Source organism: Mesoplodon mirus (assembly GCF_964341445.2).
Source record: "Mesoplodon mirus genome assembly, chromosome: 3".
Taxonomy (NCBI): domain Eukaryota; kingdom Metazoa; phylum Chordata; class Mammalia; order Artiodactyla; family Ziphiidae; genus Mesoplodon; species Mesoplodon mirus.
This window is the reverse complement of record NC_138978.1, coordinates 161,166,355-161,187,076: the sequence shown is the minus strand read 5'-3', so window position 1 is coordinate 161,187,076 and position 20,722 is coordinate 161,166,355. Positions and strand designations below refer to the sequence as shown.

The following is a 20,722-nucleotide window of genomic DNA, read 5'->3' as shown; positions in this document are numbered from 1 at the left end:
TCCGTAATCACAGCAGATCCAAACTGTTGGAAGGGATGGGGTGTGGAGGGGGGCGGCGTGTGGGTGGAGTCAGCAGTTTGTCTCCCCTGGACAGCTCATCCCCAGAGAAGCCCTGCGGACACTGGTCTTTTGAATGCACTTCTTCCCATAATAGTATCAGGACCTTCTCTCCCAAAGAGGGGTCCCCCTGAAGTGCGAATCCACTTCCTGCGGATTCTCTTGGAGGGTGCATGGCCTCAGGCCACATTGTGGGGCTGCTGGGCAGAAGTCGGGTGGGGTCAGTTGGGTGGTCATATTGAGGAAACAAGATGCTGAAGCTTCCAGTTCTGATGGGCCTATGTTCCTAATTACTGGGCTGGAGACCGGAATGCGTGCAGTATTGCTGCCGCGGCTGCTGCTACCAAGAAGTGTAAAACGAGACTTTGGAGAGAGAACCAGAGATAACTTGCTAGTTCACAGCCTTTCCCACAGTTCACACAGAATTTTTAGTCCCCCTTCCCCATCCCCACGGCTTTTCTTTTAAATGTGTCAGAGACAGTGAGATGAGCGGGAGGGGCATCACGCGGTGTAAGGATGGGAGCTGCGGGGCAACCCCCGCCCCCCAGCTCTGGGAGCAGGGGCTCTGGCGAGGGCTGGGGGTGCACGGATCAGCTCAGGGGGAGCATGAGGTCGGCATTCCCACAGTTCTCCTCCCTGGGACCCTGGTTCCTGGCCTCCAGAAGGTCCAGCCTGTCGGCCTTCAGCAGGGCTTTCCTCTGACAGTCATGTGGGCTCCTCTAGTGATGAGGTTGTTGAGAGGTGCAAACAGCAGGTGTGGAGGGGCCGGTAGAGAGGGATGTGTGGGAAGCCTCTGTATTTGGCTCAGGAGCACCTCCTGATTTTTCTCTAGAGCCTTCGTTTCCCCTCTGGAAAGTTACACCAGCAAATCGAACCTTCCTGCGGTCACCCTTTGCCATACGGTGGCTGCCTCAATCCTTTTTGACAGCTTTGGGCATTTTAATCGTCCTTCTGCTGACAACCATGTGGGGTAGACGCATCCTGTCAACATGCCGAGTGTTCTGAGAAGATGGAGATAATGAACTTCCTTTTCACCCCACTTACTGTCACCAAGTTCACAGCCTCCTTGCTCCTCTGCCCAGGCGTCTCTCCTCTCTCTGGCCACTCGTTCAACCACTGCTGGACGACCTTCCAAAGCCTAGCTTTGCTCACACTGTCCCCCTGGTCAAGAACCATCCATGGCTCCCGTCTCTCAGGGGGGACGTCTGAGCTGGCTGAGCAGTGGGTTGTGGGAAAGGACTCAGGATACCTTAAGGGAGTGAAATGGCTGCTGAGAAGGGGATAAGGCCATCCAGTCCTCTGTAACCAGAATTTAAGGTCCCAAACAAGTGACAAAAAGGAGTGGTTACACATAAAATTGTCCAGAATAACTAGGGTTTGGCCTAAAGAAAAGTTACAGGACATGAGAGAAGAAATAAGGATGTAAGCCTGGAGAAGACCAGGAGTGCGGACCTTTGAACACTTGAAGGACAGTCTTGCAGCTCCATTAAGAGGGGGTTCCTTTATATAACCTCAAGGTCAGGGGTGGGCTGCCTTGGAACACTATATAGTGGCTTGGAGTTTGGGCTTGATGTTTTCCAAGATCGTTTCCAACTTGAGGTTGATCTAGTTCTCTTCCCTGCAACATACATTTATTGACTACTTAGTGTGTGCCAGGTACCTTGTCATAGGCAATGTTCATGTCCCCCCCAAATTCATATATTGAAACCTAATCCCCAAGGTGATGATACTTGTAATTGGGACTTCGGAGGTGATCGGTTAGTGGGATTAGTTTCCTAATAAGAAGAGGCCCCAGAAAGCTCCCCCAACCCCTTCCTCCATGTGGGGACACAGCAAAAAGGTGGTAGTCTATGAATCAGGAAACATGTTTCACCAGATACCAAATAGGCCGCCACCTTGATCTTGGACTTCCCAGCCTCCAGAACTGTGAGAAATACATTTCTGTTGTTTTAGCCACCCAGTCTGGTATTATGTCATAGCAGCCCAAACAGACTAAGACATACTTTATTCCATATTGTACTGGAACTGTGGCACAGGCCTTGCCCTCAGAGAACTCAGTCTAGTAGGGAAGACAGATAAGAAGAATGAGTTACTAGATAGAAGATGGGGGAAAGGGTGATTTGGGAAGACTTCCTAAAGGAAGTTCATGCTGAACAGACTTTTGAGGGAAATGTTTTGGAGGAGCAGGTTACACCCAGACAAGGCAACGTACATGCAGAGGCATTGACATGTGAGAGCCTGACACCTGTAGGAAAACTTAATTAGTTCAGGTGATTGGAGGGTGGGGTGGGGGAGGTGTGGGAACAGGCTGGGCTAGATCATGGTGTTATTTGAAAGTCAACATGGAGGTATGGGAGGATTTAAAATGGGAAGTGGCATATTAGGCTTGCATTTTAGAAAGATCATTCTAGTAATGGTCTGGAGATAGGATTGTGGGAGAAGAGGGCAGCAAGACAGAGAGAAACCACTAGGTAGTGACCTGAAAAATGATGAGGACATGGGCAGTGAGGATAGGGAGACTAACGGAGACAAAGCTACAGGAATTACTGTAAGACAATATCTAGAGAAAGACAGAAGAGGTGACATTTCAGGTGACACCTGAATGATGAGAAGAAAGCAGCCATGTGAAAATGTGGAATGAAGAGAGTTCCAAACCAAAGGACCAGCAAAGCCCTTGAACCAGAAATAAATCTGGAATGTTCGAGAAACAGAGTGGAGACTGGTATGGCTGGATCACAGAGGGTGGTGGAGAAAGTGGAGGGACACGAGGTGAGAGAGCGGCAGGGCCCAAATCACGCAGGACCTGATCCGTGGGAAGTCGTTGTTGAAAGCATGGGGAGAAGCTAGAGCATTTTAGGCAAGTTGATGTGATCTACGCTTTAGGGAAGTTCACTCTGCCATGTGGAGAAAGCACTGTGGAGGATGCATGCAGGCCTGAAGCCCTGTAGGAGGTGGTTGGACTGCAGAGTGGAAGTGCCCAACTGGGGACTGGAGATGCAAGGAGAGAGGTCTGCCCTGCAGATCAAGATGGGATTGGGGGTGGGGGTGGGGTCATTAGTATCTAAGTGATAGAAACCTGGTTTCACTGAGGCCACTGAGGGAGAATGTGTGAATTGACAAAAAAGGGAGGAGGGTGCAAGTATGAAACCTTGGGAAACACTGCTTTTCAAGGAGGGTGGAGGAAGAGGAGTGGCCAGAGGGAAAAAGGTAACTCAGAAGGAAAAGGAGGAATTTCAAAGAGAGAGCACCAAAGCCTACAGATTTAGAAAGTGCTATAATAAGAATACCAACAAGTACATGTTGGATTTGGGGGCGTGGAGGCCATTGATGACCTTTAATGAGAATCACTCTCATAGAGTGGTGAGGGAAGAGGCCAGAGGGCAGTGGGCTGAGGAGGTAGAGTGGCTATGTTGACCAGCTTCAGAGGCTGGATAGCGAAGTAAGGTGAAGAAGGGCCCCTTGAGCACCCAGGGAAGAGCTGTGTCAACAGATAGAGATTAAGGAGTGGAAGAAACAGGAGAGGGGCACCCATAGCGCAGGACCCCTGAGGATGCGGAACACAGGGCCTCAGATGAGGATTTGATGTGAGGAACAGTGTCACCTCTGCCCAGTCCGTGTTGGTACTAGAGGGTTGGATTGTTTTAAGTTAAGGATCCAATGACTATTGGAGAGTTTTTTTACATGTGTTATATTTTAGTCATATTTTCAGATTTATCAATCAAAACATGTCTTGATATGAATGTAAAAATCCCCACCCAGTTCAGTGGCCCTCCTGGATGGGGCCATGAAGAGTGCTTTTGTGAAAGCCTGTGAGTTGTTCTCTATGATGCTAACTTCAGAAGGTTGGGGAGATACTCCAAGCAACCTTGCCTTTTTTTTTTATAGTTATGTTTTTCTGATTATGGAAGGAATACATTCTCAGTAAAGAAAATTTGCAAAGTACAGATAAGCATAAAGAAAATATATGTAACCTGTAGTTCCCACCACCTAACGATGATCACTGTCCCCATTTGGGTGTATTTCCTTCCAGTCTTTTCTCTGCTCTTACACATTGCACATTGTTGAATTTATATTGTACATAAAATATTTTTCCTTTAAAATTACACTGTTTTTCCCTTTAAGACTATGTGATGAATTTTCCCGTATTATTAAAAGTAATATAGAAATAGTATTTTAAAGGCTGCATACTATTTCACTGAGGGCACTATACTTTCTTTGCTCAACCATTCCCCTCTTGTTATAACACTAAAGACTCCCTGTGGAAAATGGTATGGTGGTTCCTCAAAAAATTAAACACAGAATTACTATATAACTCAGCAGTTCCACTTCTGGGTATATACCCAAAATAATTGAAAGAAGGGACTTGAACAGGTATTTGTACACCAGTGTTTGTAGCAGCATTATTTTACAATTGCCAAAAGGTGGAAGCAACCCAGGTGTCCATTGACAGATGAGCGGATAAACAAAATGTGGTACAGAAATACAATGGAATATCATGCAGCTTTAAAAAGAAAGAAAATTCTAATATGTGCAAAACACGGATGAATCTTGAAGACATTATGCGGAGTGAAATAAGCCAGTCACAAAAGGACAAATATTGTAATTCCACTTACTTGAGGTACCTAGAGTAGTCAAATTTGTAGAAACAGAAAATAGAATGGTAGTTAGCAGGGGCTGGGGGAAGGAGAGAATGGGGACTTAGTGTTTAATGAGTACAGTTTCAGTTTTATGAGGTGAAAAGAGTTCTGAGGGTGGATGGTGGTGATGTTTGCACAGCAATGTAAATGTACTTAATGACACAGAACTGTACACTTAAAAATGGTTAAGCTGGTAAATTTCATATTATGTATGTTTTACCACAATTAAAAAAAAACCCCACTAAGGAGTCTGATATGTTTTGAAGTCAAGTTTACTGAGGTATAATTTACATATAGTGAAATCCATCCTTTTTAGGTATACCATTCTGTGTGTTTCGACAGATGTATGTGGTCAGCTAACCACCACCACAATCAAGATATAGAATATTTCTTTCACTCTGAAAGTTCCCTCAAGCCTGTTTATTGTCCGTCCTCTTTCCCCGGCCTCAGACCCTAGCAATTACTGCTCTGTTGTGTCCTTATGGTTTTGCCTTTTCCAGAATATCGTATAAATGGAATCATTTAGCATGTCATCTTTTCACTCTTGCTTCTTGCATTTAACATAATGCTTTTGAGATCCATCCATGTTGTTGCATATGCCAAAAATCCATTCCTTTTTATTGCTGCCTAGTGTTCAATTGTATGAGTGTATCACAATTTGTTTATTAATCATTTGAGGGACATTTGTAATGTTTCCAGTTTGGGGCAATTATGAATCTAACTGTGATAAGTAACTATTCACTGCTGGGTTATATAGCAAGTGTATGTTTAACTCTAAGCAGCTGCCAAACTGTTTTCCAAAATGGCTGTACTGTTTTGTAGTCCCACTAGCAATATACAAGAGTTCCAGTTGCTCCACAATCTTACCAGCATTTGCCATTGTCAGGCTTTTTACTGTTTTGTTTCATTTCTATTTTAGCCTTCTAGTAGGGGTGTAGTAATAACTATCATAGTTTTAATTAGCATTTCCCTAGTGATTAATAATGGTGCATCTTTTTTTGTGCTTATTTGCCGTCCACATCTCTCTTTGGTGCAGCATCTATTCACTTCTTTTGACTATTTTTTAATTGGGTTATTTGTTTTCTTATTATTTAGTTGTGGGTAATTTTGAAATTTTTTACTATCATAAAAAGTGCTTCCATGAACATTATGTGTAAAACTTTGCCCTCAGTTTGGAGTTTGTACTTAAAATAATTTCCTAAAACCACCAGATCAAAGTGTGAACATCTTCAGTGTCGTTATATGCACAGTGTTCAAGAATTTTTCAAAGTGGTTGTACCAATTTACTGTCTTTCTAGTGGTGGTAATTTGATAGGCTGAACAGGCTATCATGTTGTTTTAAGTTGAATTTCTTTGACTATAATGCTATGGAACTTTTTCATATAATCACTAAACATCCTTTTTATTCTTTTGTAAACCATCTCTAGCCTTGCTGGTTTTGATGCTTGAATAGCACAGAAATTTTTCATGGCTCTATCTTCACAGGGTCAGTTATAGAGTATGTGAAGCTCAGTGGTTTACAGTATTTTCATTTTTCATAAAATATTAACCAATCTCAGCCTGCTCTCTTTCATGCTCGGAGGCCATGAGTTAATTTGCATAGCTGGCAAGGTAAAAATAACTTCAGAGCTGAAAAGAAAGAGCATTGCCATCGAGTTAAATTTGGACCCTGGGTGTCAGCACTTGTACAAGGGGCAGCAGTTCCTTCGTCTAGACTCCATTATTAATGAACACACCCCATTGTTCCTTATAAATAGAGAAAGGCACTCTTTTAAATTCCTTTCTGAGAAAATGTCCATGCTACTTAGTTCTTCAGCTGGAGGAGCAACCTCTTGATTCCTTTAACAACTCAGCATTTTATTTATTCGCAATGAAAGTGCAATTAAAACCACTTAATTTGTTTGTGCTTACATACTCTATCAAATAGATTTGGGTAACAAAGGGTTCCTGTATATAAGCGCAATTCTTTTTAATCATTAAAATTGATTGTTCTTTATTGTATTCCAAATAGGTGGTATGGGATGTGATATGACTCAGAAGTACTGGAATGAATTTTGGTTTAATGACTATGAAAAGTAAAAAACACTTTGTTTTCTTGACAAATAGCTCTAGTTCATTTGGGTGCTCTACAGACAGTTGATATTTTAGAACAACTTTGTGGCTGCCTCTTCATCATGCACCATAATTGTAGGTTTGTCTTCTATGCAAGTATGGGAAATTATCCAAGTATTTTCTTTTTTAATACTTGTTATCCTAGAAGACGGAAAGCATATGCCTGTCATGCAAGTCAGCATCTCAGGCATTGTAGGCAGAACTAGGAAAGTGGAACAATGGACAAATATATTTTTTTCTAACATTTATGGATCCATGATTTGTCTCAAAGAGTCATTGATTTGAGAATGTTTTATAAACTCAAACAGATTCTTTCAGCCAGGTATTTCCCAGACATCCAAAAAAAAAGAGGGGAGGTGCTCCTTACCTCAACACACCATGAGAAAGCAGTTTTATTACTTAGGCTTTTCTTTTCCTTCTACTTTTAAGCATCCCTTCAGTCAACCCTCTATCCAGGGTTAACCTGCACTCATCAGCATTTGATGTCTTGAGAAGAGGCCTCTGACTCTCCCCAGGATTATGAATGTGTGTAGTTTTTCAGTCTTTCTGAAGCTGTAGAGAGACCAAAGTTTCAATATCTTAGGAATTAAGCCACTTGCTAAGGCGACATCAAGAAAAAAGCTTGTACATCCTCTAATTGATATATTGGTACCATGCCAGGGTTATGTTTCTGAGCTTTTCCTTGTTTTTCATGAATCTCACTTAGCTCTTGTCTGACCATGCCAGTTATTTCAAGTTCTTCACTTTGGTTTCTTATCCAGCTGGTATTATCTGGACAGAATAGGTGAGTAGGTCATTGTGAGTGACAGAAATTAAACTTGGACTAGTTTAAGCAAAGAGGGGCTTTTCAGGATCCTGGTTTCACAGCACCACCAAGTTGCAGAAATGTTAGGAAGAGTAGGGCCTCAGGAACTGTAGGATCAGGGTGCCATCTCCAGCAGAATTCCTTCCTTCCTTCTTCTTACCTCTGTGGGATCCGCTTTATTCTTCTCTTTCACTGCAGCCAGCTTTGTTCTGTGAGAGGAAACATGGTCAGTGACAGCCTTTTATTTTATGGCTTATATTTTATTTTATAGCTGCTTCAGAACAGTTCAACCAAACTCTGGTCCTAAGTCCAAACATCCCAGGGCACTCCCTGTCTCTGAACCTATAAACTGGCCAGCCATGTCACATAAGAACATTGTCATTTCTGAAAAGAACTGTAGGGATAGAGTGGTGTTTTTGGAAGAAAGGCAGTACAAACCATAGGCGGCCACTCAGTAGGGGCAGTGCTGGACTATAAGGCTGGTGTCTGTAATCTGGTATTGGAGTTTGCTAGTGCATTCTTCTGCCGAGGCTGGCATTAGGGCCTTGGCCCCCACATGGATAATTAGCTGTGTTCTGTTCCTCAGCTGGGCTCTCTCCCTGGCTAGCCGTCTGACAGAAGCTTGTTCCTGGTCCTGCAGGAGACCTGGTGAGAGAAAGTGTGTGGGTGGTAGATCAACAGAAATCCCTCACCACTACAAGCAAAACAACTCAAAGAACATGTATTTATGTTAGCGAGTTCTTATAATGTGGGATTTCCCTCTCCAGCAGTTCTTCTTTGCCAACTCTCTGAAGCACAGTTTTGGTAACGTGCACGTGATGCTGCAATCACAGGACACCATAAGGCTCTGCAGAGAGGGAGCTCTGTGGTTGTCCAAGAGAAGGCATTTGTCAAATATATGTGCCTTTGGAATATATTTGTAACTATTAGCCATTATCTTTTGTAGCTACTGAAATCACTCCAAACTTGGAATGTAAATTTCTGGGTTTGAGTCTCAGTTTGACCATTTACTGTCTCAGTGACCTTGGGCTAGCCAATTTCTCTCTGTGAGCCTTAATTCTCACACTTATAAAATGGATGATGGTATCGCTATGGAACAGGGTTATGTAAGCTGTGAAACAACATTGAGGCAGTTTTCTCTTATCATCGTAGTCATCACCTGGTCCTGAATGTCAGAGTTTCTACCCATTGCCTTGGCATTTCTCTTTGCTGTGTCTGAGTGAATAATCAGGGACTTTCTAAAAAAAAAAAAAAAAAAAAAGGAAAGAAAGGAAGGAAGGATGGAAGAAAGAAGGAAGGAAAGAAAGGGAGGGAGAGAGGAAGGAAAGAGAAAGAAAGAAAGAAAAAGAAAGAAGAAAGGGAGGAAGGAAAAAAGAAAGGAAAGGAAGGAAGGAAAGAAAGAAGGAAGGAAAGAAAGAAGGATGGATGGAAGAAAGAAGGGAGGATGGATGGAAGAAAGAAAGAAGGAAAGAAAGGAAGGGAGGGAGGAAAGAAAGAAGGAAGGAAGGAAAGAGAGAAAGAAAGAAGAAGGAAGGAAGGAAAAAAAGGAAGGAAAGAGAGAGAAAGAAAGAAGGAAGGATGGAAAGAAAGAAAAAGAAAGAAAGAAGAAAGGGAGGAAGGAAAAAAGAAAGGAAGGAAAGAGAGAGAAAGAGAAGGAAGGATGGATGGAAGAAAGAAAGAAGGAAAGAAAGGAAGGGAGGGAGGAAAGAAAGAAGGAAGGAAGGAAAGAAAGAAAGAAAGAAAAAGGAGGGAGGGAGGAAGAAAGGGAAGAAAGAAAGAAACCAGGGACCACTGGTAGGAACTTGACCTTTGTTTCTACTACACTGAGGTTAAGGAGCTAAAAAACCCCTTTATGTTTCCTTGTTCTTCACCTTGCATCATTTGGGGAAACTTTTCCTTTGGATTAAGGCTTCCTTTGGAGACACTGTGGGCTTAAGTTTTATGCATCCCCTAGGGGATGTTTAAAGAAGAAAGCAGAAGGGAATTTTCATCAATGCTGGAGGTCCCTGCAAATTATGACTTGTGGCTGGGGGTCATCCTGGCAACCTCTTCATTTCTGCCTGAGAGAGGCTATGTGTACTTCTCCCAGAGTGGGTGGGGACTAGTTGTGAAGCACATTGCCTTTGGTCAGACTATTGCTCAGCTTGAGGGAATCACTGTCTGAGAGGTTCTCTTATGGCAGCGGTTCTCAACCAGGGGTGCGCTCAGAGGACATTTGATGATGTCTAGAGACATTCTTAGTCGTCATAACCTGGGGAGGGGGGAATGGAGGAGGGAACACTATAGGCATCTAGTGGGTAGAGGCCAGGGATGCTGCTCAACACCCTACAATGCACAGCACAACTCCCTAAACATATGGTCTCAAATGTCAATACAACTTCCTCTCCTTGGTGTGACATGGTTTGATTATTGAACTTTTTTTTTCATGTATATTATCCAACTTTATTGTTAAATTGTCTTTACCCATTTTATTTTTAATTTTTATTTTATTTCTTTTAACATCTTTATTGGAGTATAATTGCTTTACAATGGTGTGTTAGTTTCTGCTTTATAACAAAGTGAATCAGTTATACATATGTTCCCATATCTCTTCCCTCTTGCGTCTCCCTCCCTCCCACCCTCCCTATCCCACCCCTCTAGGTGGTCACAAAGCACCGAGCTGATCTCCCTGTGCTATGCGGCTGCTTCCCACTAGCTATCTACCTTACGTTTGGTAGTGTATATATATGTCCGTGCCTCTCTCTCACTTTGTCACAGCTTACCCTTCCCCCTCCCCATACCCTCAAGTCCATTCTCTAGAAGGTCTGTGTCTTTATTCCTGTCTTACCCCTAGGTTCTTCATGACCTTTTTTTTTTTTCCTTAGATTCCATATATATGTGTTAGCATACGGTATTTGTTTTTCTCTTTCTGACTTACTTCACTCTGTATGACAGACTCTAGGTCCATCCACCTCACTACAAATAACTCAATTTCATTTCCTTTTATGGCTGAGTAATATTCCATTGTATATATGTGCCACATCTTCTTTATCCATTCGTCTGTTGATGGACACTTAGGTTGCTTCCATGTCCTGGCTATTGTAGACAGAGCTGCAATGAACATTTTGGTACATGACTCTTTTTTTTGGGGGGGGGGTCAGTGGGTTATTTTTTTTTTTACATCTTTATTGGAGTATAATTGCTTTATAATGGTGTGTTAGTTCCTGCTTTATAACAAAGTGAATCAGTTATACATATGCATATGTATAAGAGATATGTTCCCATATCTCTTCCCTCTTGCGTCTCCCTCCCTGCCACCCTCCCTATCCCACCCCTCTAGGTGGTCACAAAGCACCGAGTTGATCTCCCTGTGCTATGCAGCTGCTTCCCACTAGCTATTTTACGTTTGGTAGTGTATATATGTCCATGCCTCTCTCTTGCTTTGTCACAGCTTACCCTTCCCCCTCCCCATATCCTCAAGTGCATTCTCTAGTAAGTCTGTGTCTTACATGACTCTTTTTGAATTATGGTTTTCTCTGGGTATATGCCCAGTAGTGGGATTGCTGGGTCGTATGGTAATTCTATTTTTAGTTTTTTAAGGAACATCCATACTGTTCTCTATAGTGGCTGTATCAATTTGCATTGAACTTTCTTTTGGTGGGAAAGGAAAGAGAGGATTTTTAGGCTAAGAATTTACTGCTCATCAAAAGGCATATTTTGGGATTCCTTCATGTCCACTAAGATTCTTATGAAACTTAATTAGAAACCCCATTTTAAAATCCAGAAAAGGTTGCCTTATCTTTATTAAATACAGAGCTACTTGTTTCCTCCTGGAAATAGATCTTTGCTATTGGAAAGGGGCAATTTGACCCTGCCCTCCTCCCATCTTCCTAAGAAATATTAGGGCTTCTGGGTATGATTTATTATCTGTGGACTTATTAGAAAGTCCATACTCCACTCTTCTGACCCAAGCCAAATACCAAAACAAACAAACAAAAACAACCAACCCCCCCCAAAAAACAAAACAAAACAGAAACAAGTGGCTGCCTCAGGATGATTTTGAAGTTAGCGCGTGTGTATGTGATCTCTTTAACGTTGCCCATTCCCTGGGACAGCAAGATGCTAATGCTACTTCAGATACCATAGGAGGGAACTGCGTCCCTCCTACAATGCTGTGTCTGTAGTTCTTAGAAAATCACTAGACCTTTCAAGGCAGACTGTTTCATTGTTGTGGGAAAACACCAAGAATGGTACTATTAAAGCAGCAATTCATGTTGGTCCATCTCATCCTCTCCTTAAAGAGAATGAGCGTGTGTATTGGCTGGTTTCTACATCTGGGTTTTTCAAACTGTGGGCCAAACCCCATTAGAGGGTCATGAAAGCAATATAGTTGGTTGCAACCAGCATTAAACAAAAGGTAGGAAGGAAGAATTGAAGAGAAAATATGAATGTATTACACATAGAAAGAGTAGGTATTATTTTATGAAGCATTATACAATTATATATGTACATGCCCCCTGGCTTGTGATGTAAAATATGTTTTCTACTGTAGGCTGTGGTCAGAAAAACTTTGAAAATCATTGCTGTTTATGCTTTTTTGTTCTAAGAACGTGGGTCAGTTCTTGAAGCCCCAGAGCATGTTTTCCCTTACACCAAAGGCCTGAGTTCCATCCCCTGCCCATTCCTTAACCAGTCACTGCTCGGGACAATGGATTTAGACTTTTGCTTAGACTAATTTGCTTAGACAATTTGCTTAGACTAATCTAGGTGCACTCTCTGGGCTGGAGAGGGTCCCAGCCTCTTTAGTTGGCATGACCAGAGGATATCTCTGTTATCTGGGAAGATTATTTCTAGTCTCTGCAGCCTCTCCACTCTCCATCCTTCCCTGGACCACTAGGTTCCAGCCACAAAAGCCCTTGTTTGAATTTTTCAAGTATGGCAATCTCCTTTCTGCCTCTGGGCCTTCTGCACGTGCCTTTTCCTGCATCTGGGATGTTCTCCCCACATTGCTTCCTCTGGCCACTCATACCTTACCTTTGAGCTCATGTGCTATTTCCACTTCCCTCATGTGCCTTTCTTTCCTGACCTTCCACTTCCTATAATTGTGATCTATTTAGTGCCTGTCTTCTTCATTAAGTTTCATGAGGACAACCACCATCTCCATCTTGTTTTCCATTGTAATGCCAGCATCTCCTGCATGGCATACGCTCAATACGTATCAGTAGATTGTAGATGGGTTCTGGGCTCTGGGATGGAGCTAAGCCTGAATGGGATCAAGGGACCCCAGCAAAAGTGCTGGGGAGGAAAAGGAGGCAGCTTGCAGAGACTGGGGACTGGGGTGGGCCTGACCCCTGTTGTCTCTTTCCTAGCCTCACTGTCTTCCCTCAAGTATATTTTGGTCAAGTTGAACGTTGGAGAGAGGAGACTTATCTCCATGTAAACAGTTTAATATATACTGACATTTTTGGTTTTGAGTAGATGAAGTGAAGTGTTTAGAAATTGATTCCCAGATCAAATCACACTTTCAATAATTCATTAAAAAGAAACGGAGAGCCAAACATAAGGTGTAATTCAGTAGATATTTGATAGATCATCATTATGTGCATATGTGGTTTAAATGGATGTCCCGTTACATGTACAGGTGCCTGTGGGCTCACTCACAGCTCCATGGACAAGTCCAGCCAATCCGTCTCAATGGGGGGATGTATTAGTACTCATTTATCCCTGAGTCAAGGGTATTTCTTGGACACCACTGTTGCATATTGTTAGGGAAGGGGCCGTGGTAGATGGAAACGTGAAAAGCAGTTCCTGCTATCAAGGAGCTGGCTTTGAACTGTTATCAGGATCCAGCTAATTATCATTAATGATCAGACTTTTGTTCTAAGATGCAAGAACAGTATGCAATCAAGTGTTAAATGTTGTGCAGCCCTCTGGATAGTCAAAGAAAGGGGAGATTGGTGTGAGCTGCAGGGGTGTAGCACCATGTGGGTAGGCTTTGACTCACAGAGTTTGTCAGCGTGAAGGGGTCCAAGAGGGCTCTCTATCTGACCACCTCATTTTATAGATAAGAAAACAAATATATTCTTTCTCCTTTTCCTCCACAACACCTATTTATTACTTAATAGACATTGTTGTTTTTTTTAGTTATCCTACATCCAGCTTCCTCCATGGTCCCTGATCTCCCTTTTGGGAGAATCTTTTATTGTTTGTGCTCTTGCTAGGGGTCTTGCTCTCCTTGGAAGTGGTGGAGGACTGTCCCAGTGCAGCCAGATGAGGTATAAGGGGACATGTGACTTAAGCTCAACCACATTGCTTTTTCCACATGACTTTTAAGCTAGTGACATTCTGACATTAGTTTTCATTGGCAGATATGTTCCTAAGAATATCCACAGTGGCCTAAGAATCAGATGTCCTGGATTCTCTGACCTTTGCCAAGTGTATTAGTTTCCTATTGCTGCTGTAACAGATTACTGCAAACTTGGTGGCTTAAGGAAAATTAATTTTCTTACAGTTCCAGAGGTCAGAAATCCAAAATCCATTTTACTGGGCCAAAATCAAGGTGTCAGCAGGGCTGTGCTCCCACCAGAGGCTTTAGGAGAGAATTCATTCCTTTGTCTTTCTGAGCTTCTAGAGCTGTATGTCTTGTGCTCTTTGACTGTTGGGCCCTTCTTCCATCTGTCAAAGCCAGCAGCATAGCATCTTATTTCACTCACCATATTGCCTTCTTTCTAGTCAAGTCTTCCCGTGCCTCCCTCCTATAAGGGCACTTATGATTGCTTTTAGGGCCTACTTAGATAATCCAGAGTAATTTCCCCGTCTCAAAATCCTTAATCACATCTGCAAAACCTCTTTTTGCCATATTAGGTAACATTCACAGGTTCCAGGGATTAGGACCTGGGTATCTTTAGGGAGCATTATTCAGCCAACTACACGAAGATTCCTGCTTTTCTGTTTTCCCAGCCTGGTTTTCCAATATACCTTCAGTTCTGTGAGATCCTGATATCTTCTCAATATACTTTTTTTTTTTTGGTTTGTTTGCTTAAGAAGGCTAAAATTAGTTTCTGTCATTTTCAGCCAGGAACCCTACCTGGTAAATCAGCGCTGTGTGAAGAACTTTACAAGCAACCTCTTTTAAACAACATCAACCCTCTTAGGGAAGCACTGTCCCCATTTTACAGATAAGAAAACTATAGCTCAGAGAGACAATTGCATAAGGCCGGACAGCTAGTGTGAGTGATGGAACTGGTATTAAAACCAGCCAGTATGACTGGAGAGTATGGGATCAACTACTTTCTCAGAATCCTAGTTCAAGTCTCTCTTGATTGTGGACCTTTTTTCAAGGACAGGCAGGATTTCATCTGGGCCCTGAAGTCTGGATCATATTATTGAGGCAGGAGAGAGATGGCATAAGAAGGGCATTCCAGGCAAGAGCGAGGCTGGAGAGTAACAGGTAAATCTAAGAGATGCAGTAGAGGAAAGATATGATGGACTTTGGTACCTCATTGGAGATAAAATAGTAAAAGAGATGAAGGAGTCAACCTCCCAGGGAACAGTTTTAAGTGAACACAGCAACTCATTTCTGTTGACTACCCAAGGAAATGATATCCTGACTCAACTCTGGGTTAGAATCCAACTTGAACTAGGTGCCTTCCTGCCTCCTCTGGGTCTCATAACATGGGCTGGATAAATACCTAACACCTTTTGCTACTGTTAATCAGTCTTTTTGCACAGATATCAACAACTTGGCTTTCAAATGCTAATGAGGTTCTCCCTGGGGATTTATATGGTCAGAGACAAAACAGGTGATTTCTGGAGCTCAGGAGGGAATTCTAGGCCTGATGCTAACAGTCCTGGGCTTGTGTCTCTTCTCAGAAGACAACTTGAATGTTCATTTAGGGCTGGGGCAACCACTGAGAGGGAGGCTCTTTACTTGGTCATTTCTGGTCACCACTGAAGTAGAGTTGCCAGATTTAGCAAATTAGAATATGAGATGCCTAGTTACGTTTGAATTTCAGATAAGCAACGAATTATTTTTAGTGTAGTATTTGTACAGTGCTTCCAGGCACCTTCGGCCATGGGAGTGTATAGTGAAATACATGTGTGCAAAGAGACTGTTAGATCTGGATCGACAAGGAGGTTATGGCAGAACCCCAAGGTCAAAAGGAATACAGCGTTGAAGAATTCTTTGAGTGACGACTTGGGAAGAGACCCTTGGTTATCATTGCCCAGAGCATTGCTCCCATCGTCTGCTGTGCTGTGCCACTGTGTGATGGTCAGGCCACACCCTCAGAATCCTATCGGCCTCCATTCTCTTCTTACCTGCTGACACCTACAAGCAAAAACGATAGAGGCAGGGCTGAGCCCTGACATCCATCAGGAAACACTTTTTGAACATTCACAGCCTATAGAACACAGTCTCTGTGTTGGTGCTGGTGAGAAGTTTGTTTGCTGTCCAATTGTCCTCTGCATGGGGGATAAAGTAGTAATGAAGACCCCCCCTCTGTGTCCAGACCTCTCCACCAGGCTCTGTGCTCATGGTGACAAAAGGAATGGAGAACACAGCCTTCACTGCTGAAGAGCACATGCGTATGCCCTCTTGGGATGGCGGAGAGCTTAGCTTTTATTAACTCAGACCTGAACTCCTCCTCAGTGGCCTCCCTCTGACCTTGTGGTGCACATGTCCCTTCCTGTGTGTATATGTAGGTACTGTGGCGGTCACCACCTGGGGTGCGAGGAGCCTCACATCCTGCTGGTCCTGAGAGTGACTGCTGTCAAGTCTGTAGGAGTTAGCAGTGTGTGGCCTTGGAATGAAGGAAGCCAAGTTCCCTGGCTTGTTTGGCGACGACACTCTGCAGCCTTGGTGTTTTTAGCAACTCACTGGACTAAGGAACAGTGGAGCTGCCTGGGACCGAGAAGACGCTGCCCGGCATCATGGCAGAGAGGGAAATGATTGGTTTTGATCTCACAGGAGAACTAACTTTAGTGCCTCTTCTTGCCATTTATTAGAAATTTAATTTTGTTTTGACCTTCAGTTGCCTCCCCTATGAAGTGGAGTCGATAGTAATATCAGGATATTTGGGAGGATTTAATGAGATAACATATTAGAAAATGCTAGCAGATAGTAAGCTCTGTATTGTCCACTGCAGTGTTTCCCATTCTCATAGCACTTTGTAAACACCTCTGTTCTGACACTCTTCACGGTGAATTATGATCATTTCATTTCCGTGTCTGTCTCCTTCCACTAGACTGAGGGCCAGGGTCTTCTCCTCTGGTTTACTTTCCCAGAGCCTCTCACGCAGGCCTGCTCCGGACAAGGCTTGGAGTTGTGCTGAGTTGGGTACTCTTCAGTACTTGGGTTTTGCTAGGAGGCAAGTCTCTGAATCTTGAGTCTTCCTCCTTCCTCCCTCCCTCTCTAACTCTCCCACTGAGGGCTGGGCAGATCCTGTCCTGTGGGATCTGTTTGAGAGCAGGAGTCTTAGCAGTACATCAGAAGATCCTCATTAGACCCTACAGTGCTCGAGGCCAGATTTCCAGTGCACTCCTGTATGCTCACACAGGCGCGTGTTTGGGTAGCAAATCAGCCGTGCTATCCTAATCTTTTCATTGATAAGTTCTAGGGTTTCTGCAGTATGTCTGTCCATTTGGTCTCTGCATCAACACATTTATTACTTTTATCAGTGCAGTTTCGAGCATTTATTGAGCACCTTTTACTTGCCAGACCCTGGGCTAGGTGTGGGGCCTGTCGAGATGAGGAAGACAGTGTCTCCAGGTGAGCTGCTCTGGATCTCAGAGGGTAGACAGATGAGAACACAGAGACTTCCTTTGGGATGTGGTAAGGGCAGTGATGGCGGTGGGCACAGAATTTTATGGGAGCTCAGAATAGGGCCCTTTTCCTTAATTATCTTTTCCTCTAAGGATCCCATTGCTCCTGTTTCTGACAGGTGGATCGGGGAGCCACACTGTGATTCCTGCCCTCAAAGACGATTTGAATACTAGCAGTCAGCCAGTGGCCAATGTACGGCAGCCAGAGGTTCAGTTGACAGCCTTCCTACACTGGATGAAAGAGAAGAAAATTCTGAGGGCCTGGGGAGCACAGGGCCACAGGTGCACAGCCCTGCCTAAAGTGTGATGGGGCTTTGGAGGACTGGGGAGAGGTTGGTTCAGCTGAGGGTAAAAACGGCCTGGACACATCTCGTGGCTGGCCCCACGAGGCCCCTGCACCATATTTTTGCTTCTCTGACATTAATTTTACTTTTCTTCTCTTTCCCATGTCATCATCCCTGTTTCTCTGACATTTGCTTCTCCACCAGCTTTCATTTCTTCTTATTTCCCTTCTTGCTTTCATCTCCACATTTCCTTTGCTCACTTCCCATCCTCTCATTCTCCTTTCCCTCTACTGGTTTTTTTTTTTCTCTCTACACCTGTGCCTTCTTGCCCTCTAATGTCGTCCTTGGCCTCCTACCTCCGTGTTCTGAAATGTACCTTGTTCATCTCTGGGCTGGGGAGGAGATTTTCATTTTCAACAGCCCTTCTTATGATATGAAAGAACATCTCACATGTATCTGGGTATCCTAGGAAACAGAACTCTGGTTTCTGAACGGGGCAGATTCTATCCACTGTGTTTGTAAGACAGCAAACCAGAGGGAAAGCAGCCTCCACGCATGCCCCTCCGAAGACTGAGAGTACAGTGCTCCTTCCCTTGTTAGCAGAATCAGGGGAGCAATGACACCATTTTCCTGGGGTTCTGCTTCTCTATCACTATACCTATCCTTGAAGCTTCTCTTTCTCTCTTTCTTTGTTTTTTTTCTATTTCTGTCCTGTTTTTCACTCCTATTTTCCATGTTTCTCCTTGTTCTCTCTTCTCTTCAGTTTTTTCCTACTTACTAGAAATTACATCACTCCCCTCCCTAATGTTACTCTTTGGCCTTGGAAGATAGAGTCAAAAGCAGTGTCTCCTAAATTCCCTCCTTTTAAGATGAGAGGATGGAAGTTTGGGTTGGGAGAGACAAAGAAAACCTAGCTCCTGAGATGCTTTATGAGACTAAACTTTCTTTCTGGTTCTGATTTTGAGATTGGATCCATATAGAATTATAGAATCTTAAAGTTGAAAGAAATCTCTATTGGTCATTTAAATAACCTTCAACCCAATGTTGGAACCCTCTTATCTTCGTAAAAGAGAGTTCTTCTGTCTGCCCTTGAATACTTCGAATGTCGGGAAGTCACTACCATGTAAAGCAGCCCACTTGGCTGTTGGCCAGCACTGCTTGTCTCAAAGTTACTGCTCGTGATTATAATCTGGATCTGCGTAATTTGTCTCTGTTGATCCTGTATCTGCTTTCTAGAGATAATAGAGCATAAACGTTTCGTTCACGTATTAAAGGGACTTCAAGGTATCTGGAATGTCAAATGTCAGAGAAACAGGATTGATGACATGGGAAAGAGAAGAAAAGTAAAGCTAACGTCAGAGAGAAGCAAAAATATGGTGCAGGGGCCTCGCGGGGCCAGCCACGAGATGTGTCCAGGCCCTTTTTACCCTCAGCTGAACCAACCTCTCCCCAGTCCTCCAAAGCCCCTTAAAATAATTAAATGAAATAAATAATTCTTGCCACCCTTTGACCATATAGAAAACTCAGTTTTCGGAATGAGTCATTCCCCAGTAGTTCCACGTAGCTGAAATTGTCCTGGAGGTTGTAAGGAAGAAAAAGCAGTACCCTACAGAAAGAAGACTAAAACTAGACAAAGTTGTAAAGGCAATATTATTAACATTTGTGTTAGATATAATGTCTGTTTTGCATGTTATAGTTTACAGAACACTCATAACATTCAATCCCATGTCGTTTTATTTTTGTAACTAGGCCATGGTACTCCCCCAGTTGGTAGATAAGGGTAGTGTGGCTCATAGAGGTTGACTAGCCTCAAGGCACCCAGTTCACAAGTACATGAGTCAGGACTGAAACCCAGTTCTTCTGACTGTTAGTCTTCTGCTGTACCTGTCATAAATACTTAAGTGTCTTTGTCTCTCCAAAGTACCTGCAGTGTCATGGGAGTATATGAAATAAATTGTCTCCTCAAGACAAGGTACTTGGTGTACACCATCTAATAGGATTGTTATGGATTTTTGGTGTGTGTGTGTGTGTGTGTTCCTGGGTATGGCTGTGGAAGTAGAAAAGTGGAAACAGAGAAACCAAATCCAGGTCACACAGTGATTTGGGGGCGATTATAAAAATACTGCATGGGGACCAGTGATGTTATTCCCTAAGTATAAGCATCAGAGTGATTGATTTTGTTTGGTAAAAATTCTAAGCGTCAAGGTAAAGAAGAGTGAGTTACTCCTTTACTGCAGTTAATCCAGAGAAATTTCCTGAAGGCGATAGGAGACAGGAGAATCTAAGAAAAATTTAAAATAAAATATGTGAGGCCCTTGGTAGGTTGGAAAGAGGGGAAGGAAATTGGCAAGGGGCAAAGAGGAGGGTAGGGGACACGGTTTCGGGGCAGGAATGAGAGATGCTGGGGACCTTGTGTTTTACTAATGATTTGGAGCTAGGATTCCAATGTGATGATCAGTTTTCCTCCTTTTCGAAGTGAAATCCAGATGCGGCTAAATTTAATTCCACTCGGAATCACTGGTGATTCACCCAAGCTCAGGTGCGCCCACACGCAGCTGGCATCAGCTCTGTGTGCTTTCCAGGCTGATGATCCTTCTTTAACTCAGCTTCCCCCATGGAACAACAGGAGAAAGGCAAACTGTGGTAACCTTGACCTTCTATGTTTCCATCTGCAGCATCCTGGCCACTGCGGGAACCCACTTCAACACACATGTGGACCTGAGGACGCTCCGGGCTGTGCGTGTCCTAAGGCCCCTGAAGCTCGTGTCGGGGATACCTAGTGAGCACCTTTCTTCTCTCTCCTCTGCTGATAGCTTTACTGATATGTCCTCAACCAGATCCAGGGTCGAAGAGAATTAGGGATAAACAAGAAATAATTTCTCCTGAGAAGAAGCCCCTGCAGTAATAAATAGAGTTCCTGCAGCAATCTGGCATCACCTTCCACTTTAAAATTTAGCAGATTTTTTTCATATTTAAAAGATAATGAAAGATCTTTGTAAAAAATTGGGAAAGTAAAGGAAACAATA

The 20,722-nt window shown here is 43.3% G+C and overlaps 1 protein-coding gene across 3 annotated transcripts in view; it reads left to right on the top strand.

Moving 5' to 3' along the window:
* Nucleotides 1-20,722, top strand: part of CACNA1E (calcium voltage-gated channel subunit alpha1 E) — a gene marked incomplete at its 3' end in the record, with an annotated part of 300,753 nt that overhangs the window by 72,858 nt on the left and 207,173 nt on the right. For all 3 annotated transcript variants that reach the window (XM_082612461.1, XM_082612460.1, XM_082612459.1), the window contains exon 4: nucleotides 20,372-20,475. In XM_082612461.1, coding sequence (XP_082468587.1) covers nucleotides 20,372-20,475 — 104 coding nt within the window. The remainder of the gene's footprint in view (nucleotides 1-20,371; nucleotides 20,476-20,722) is intronic.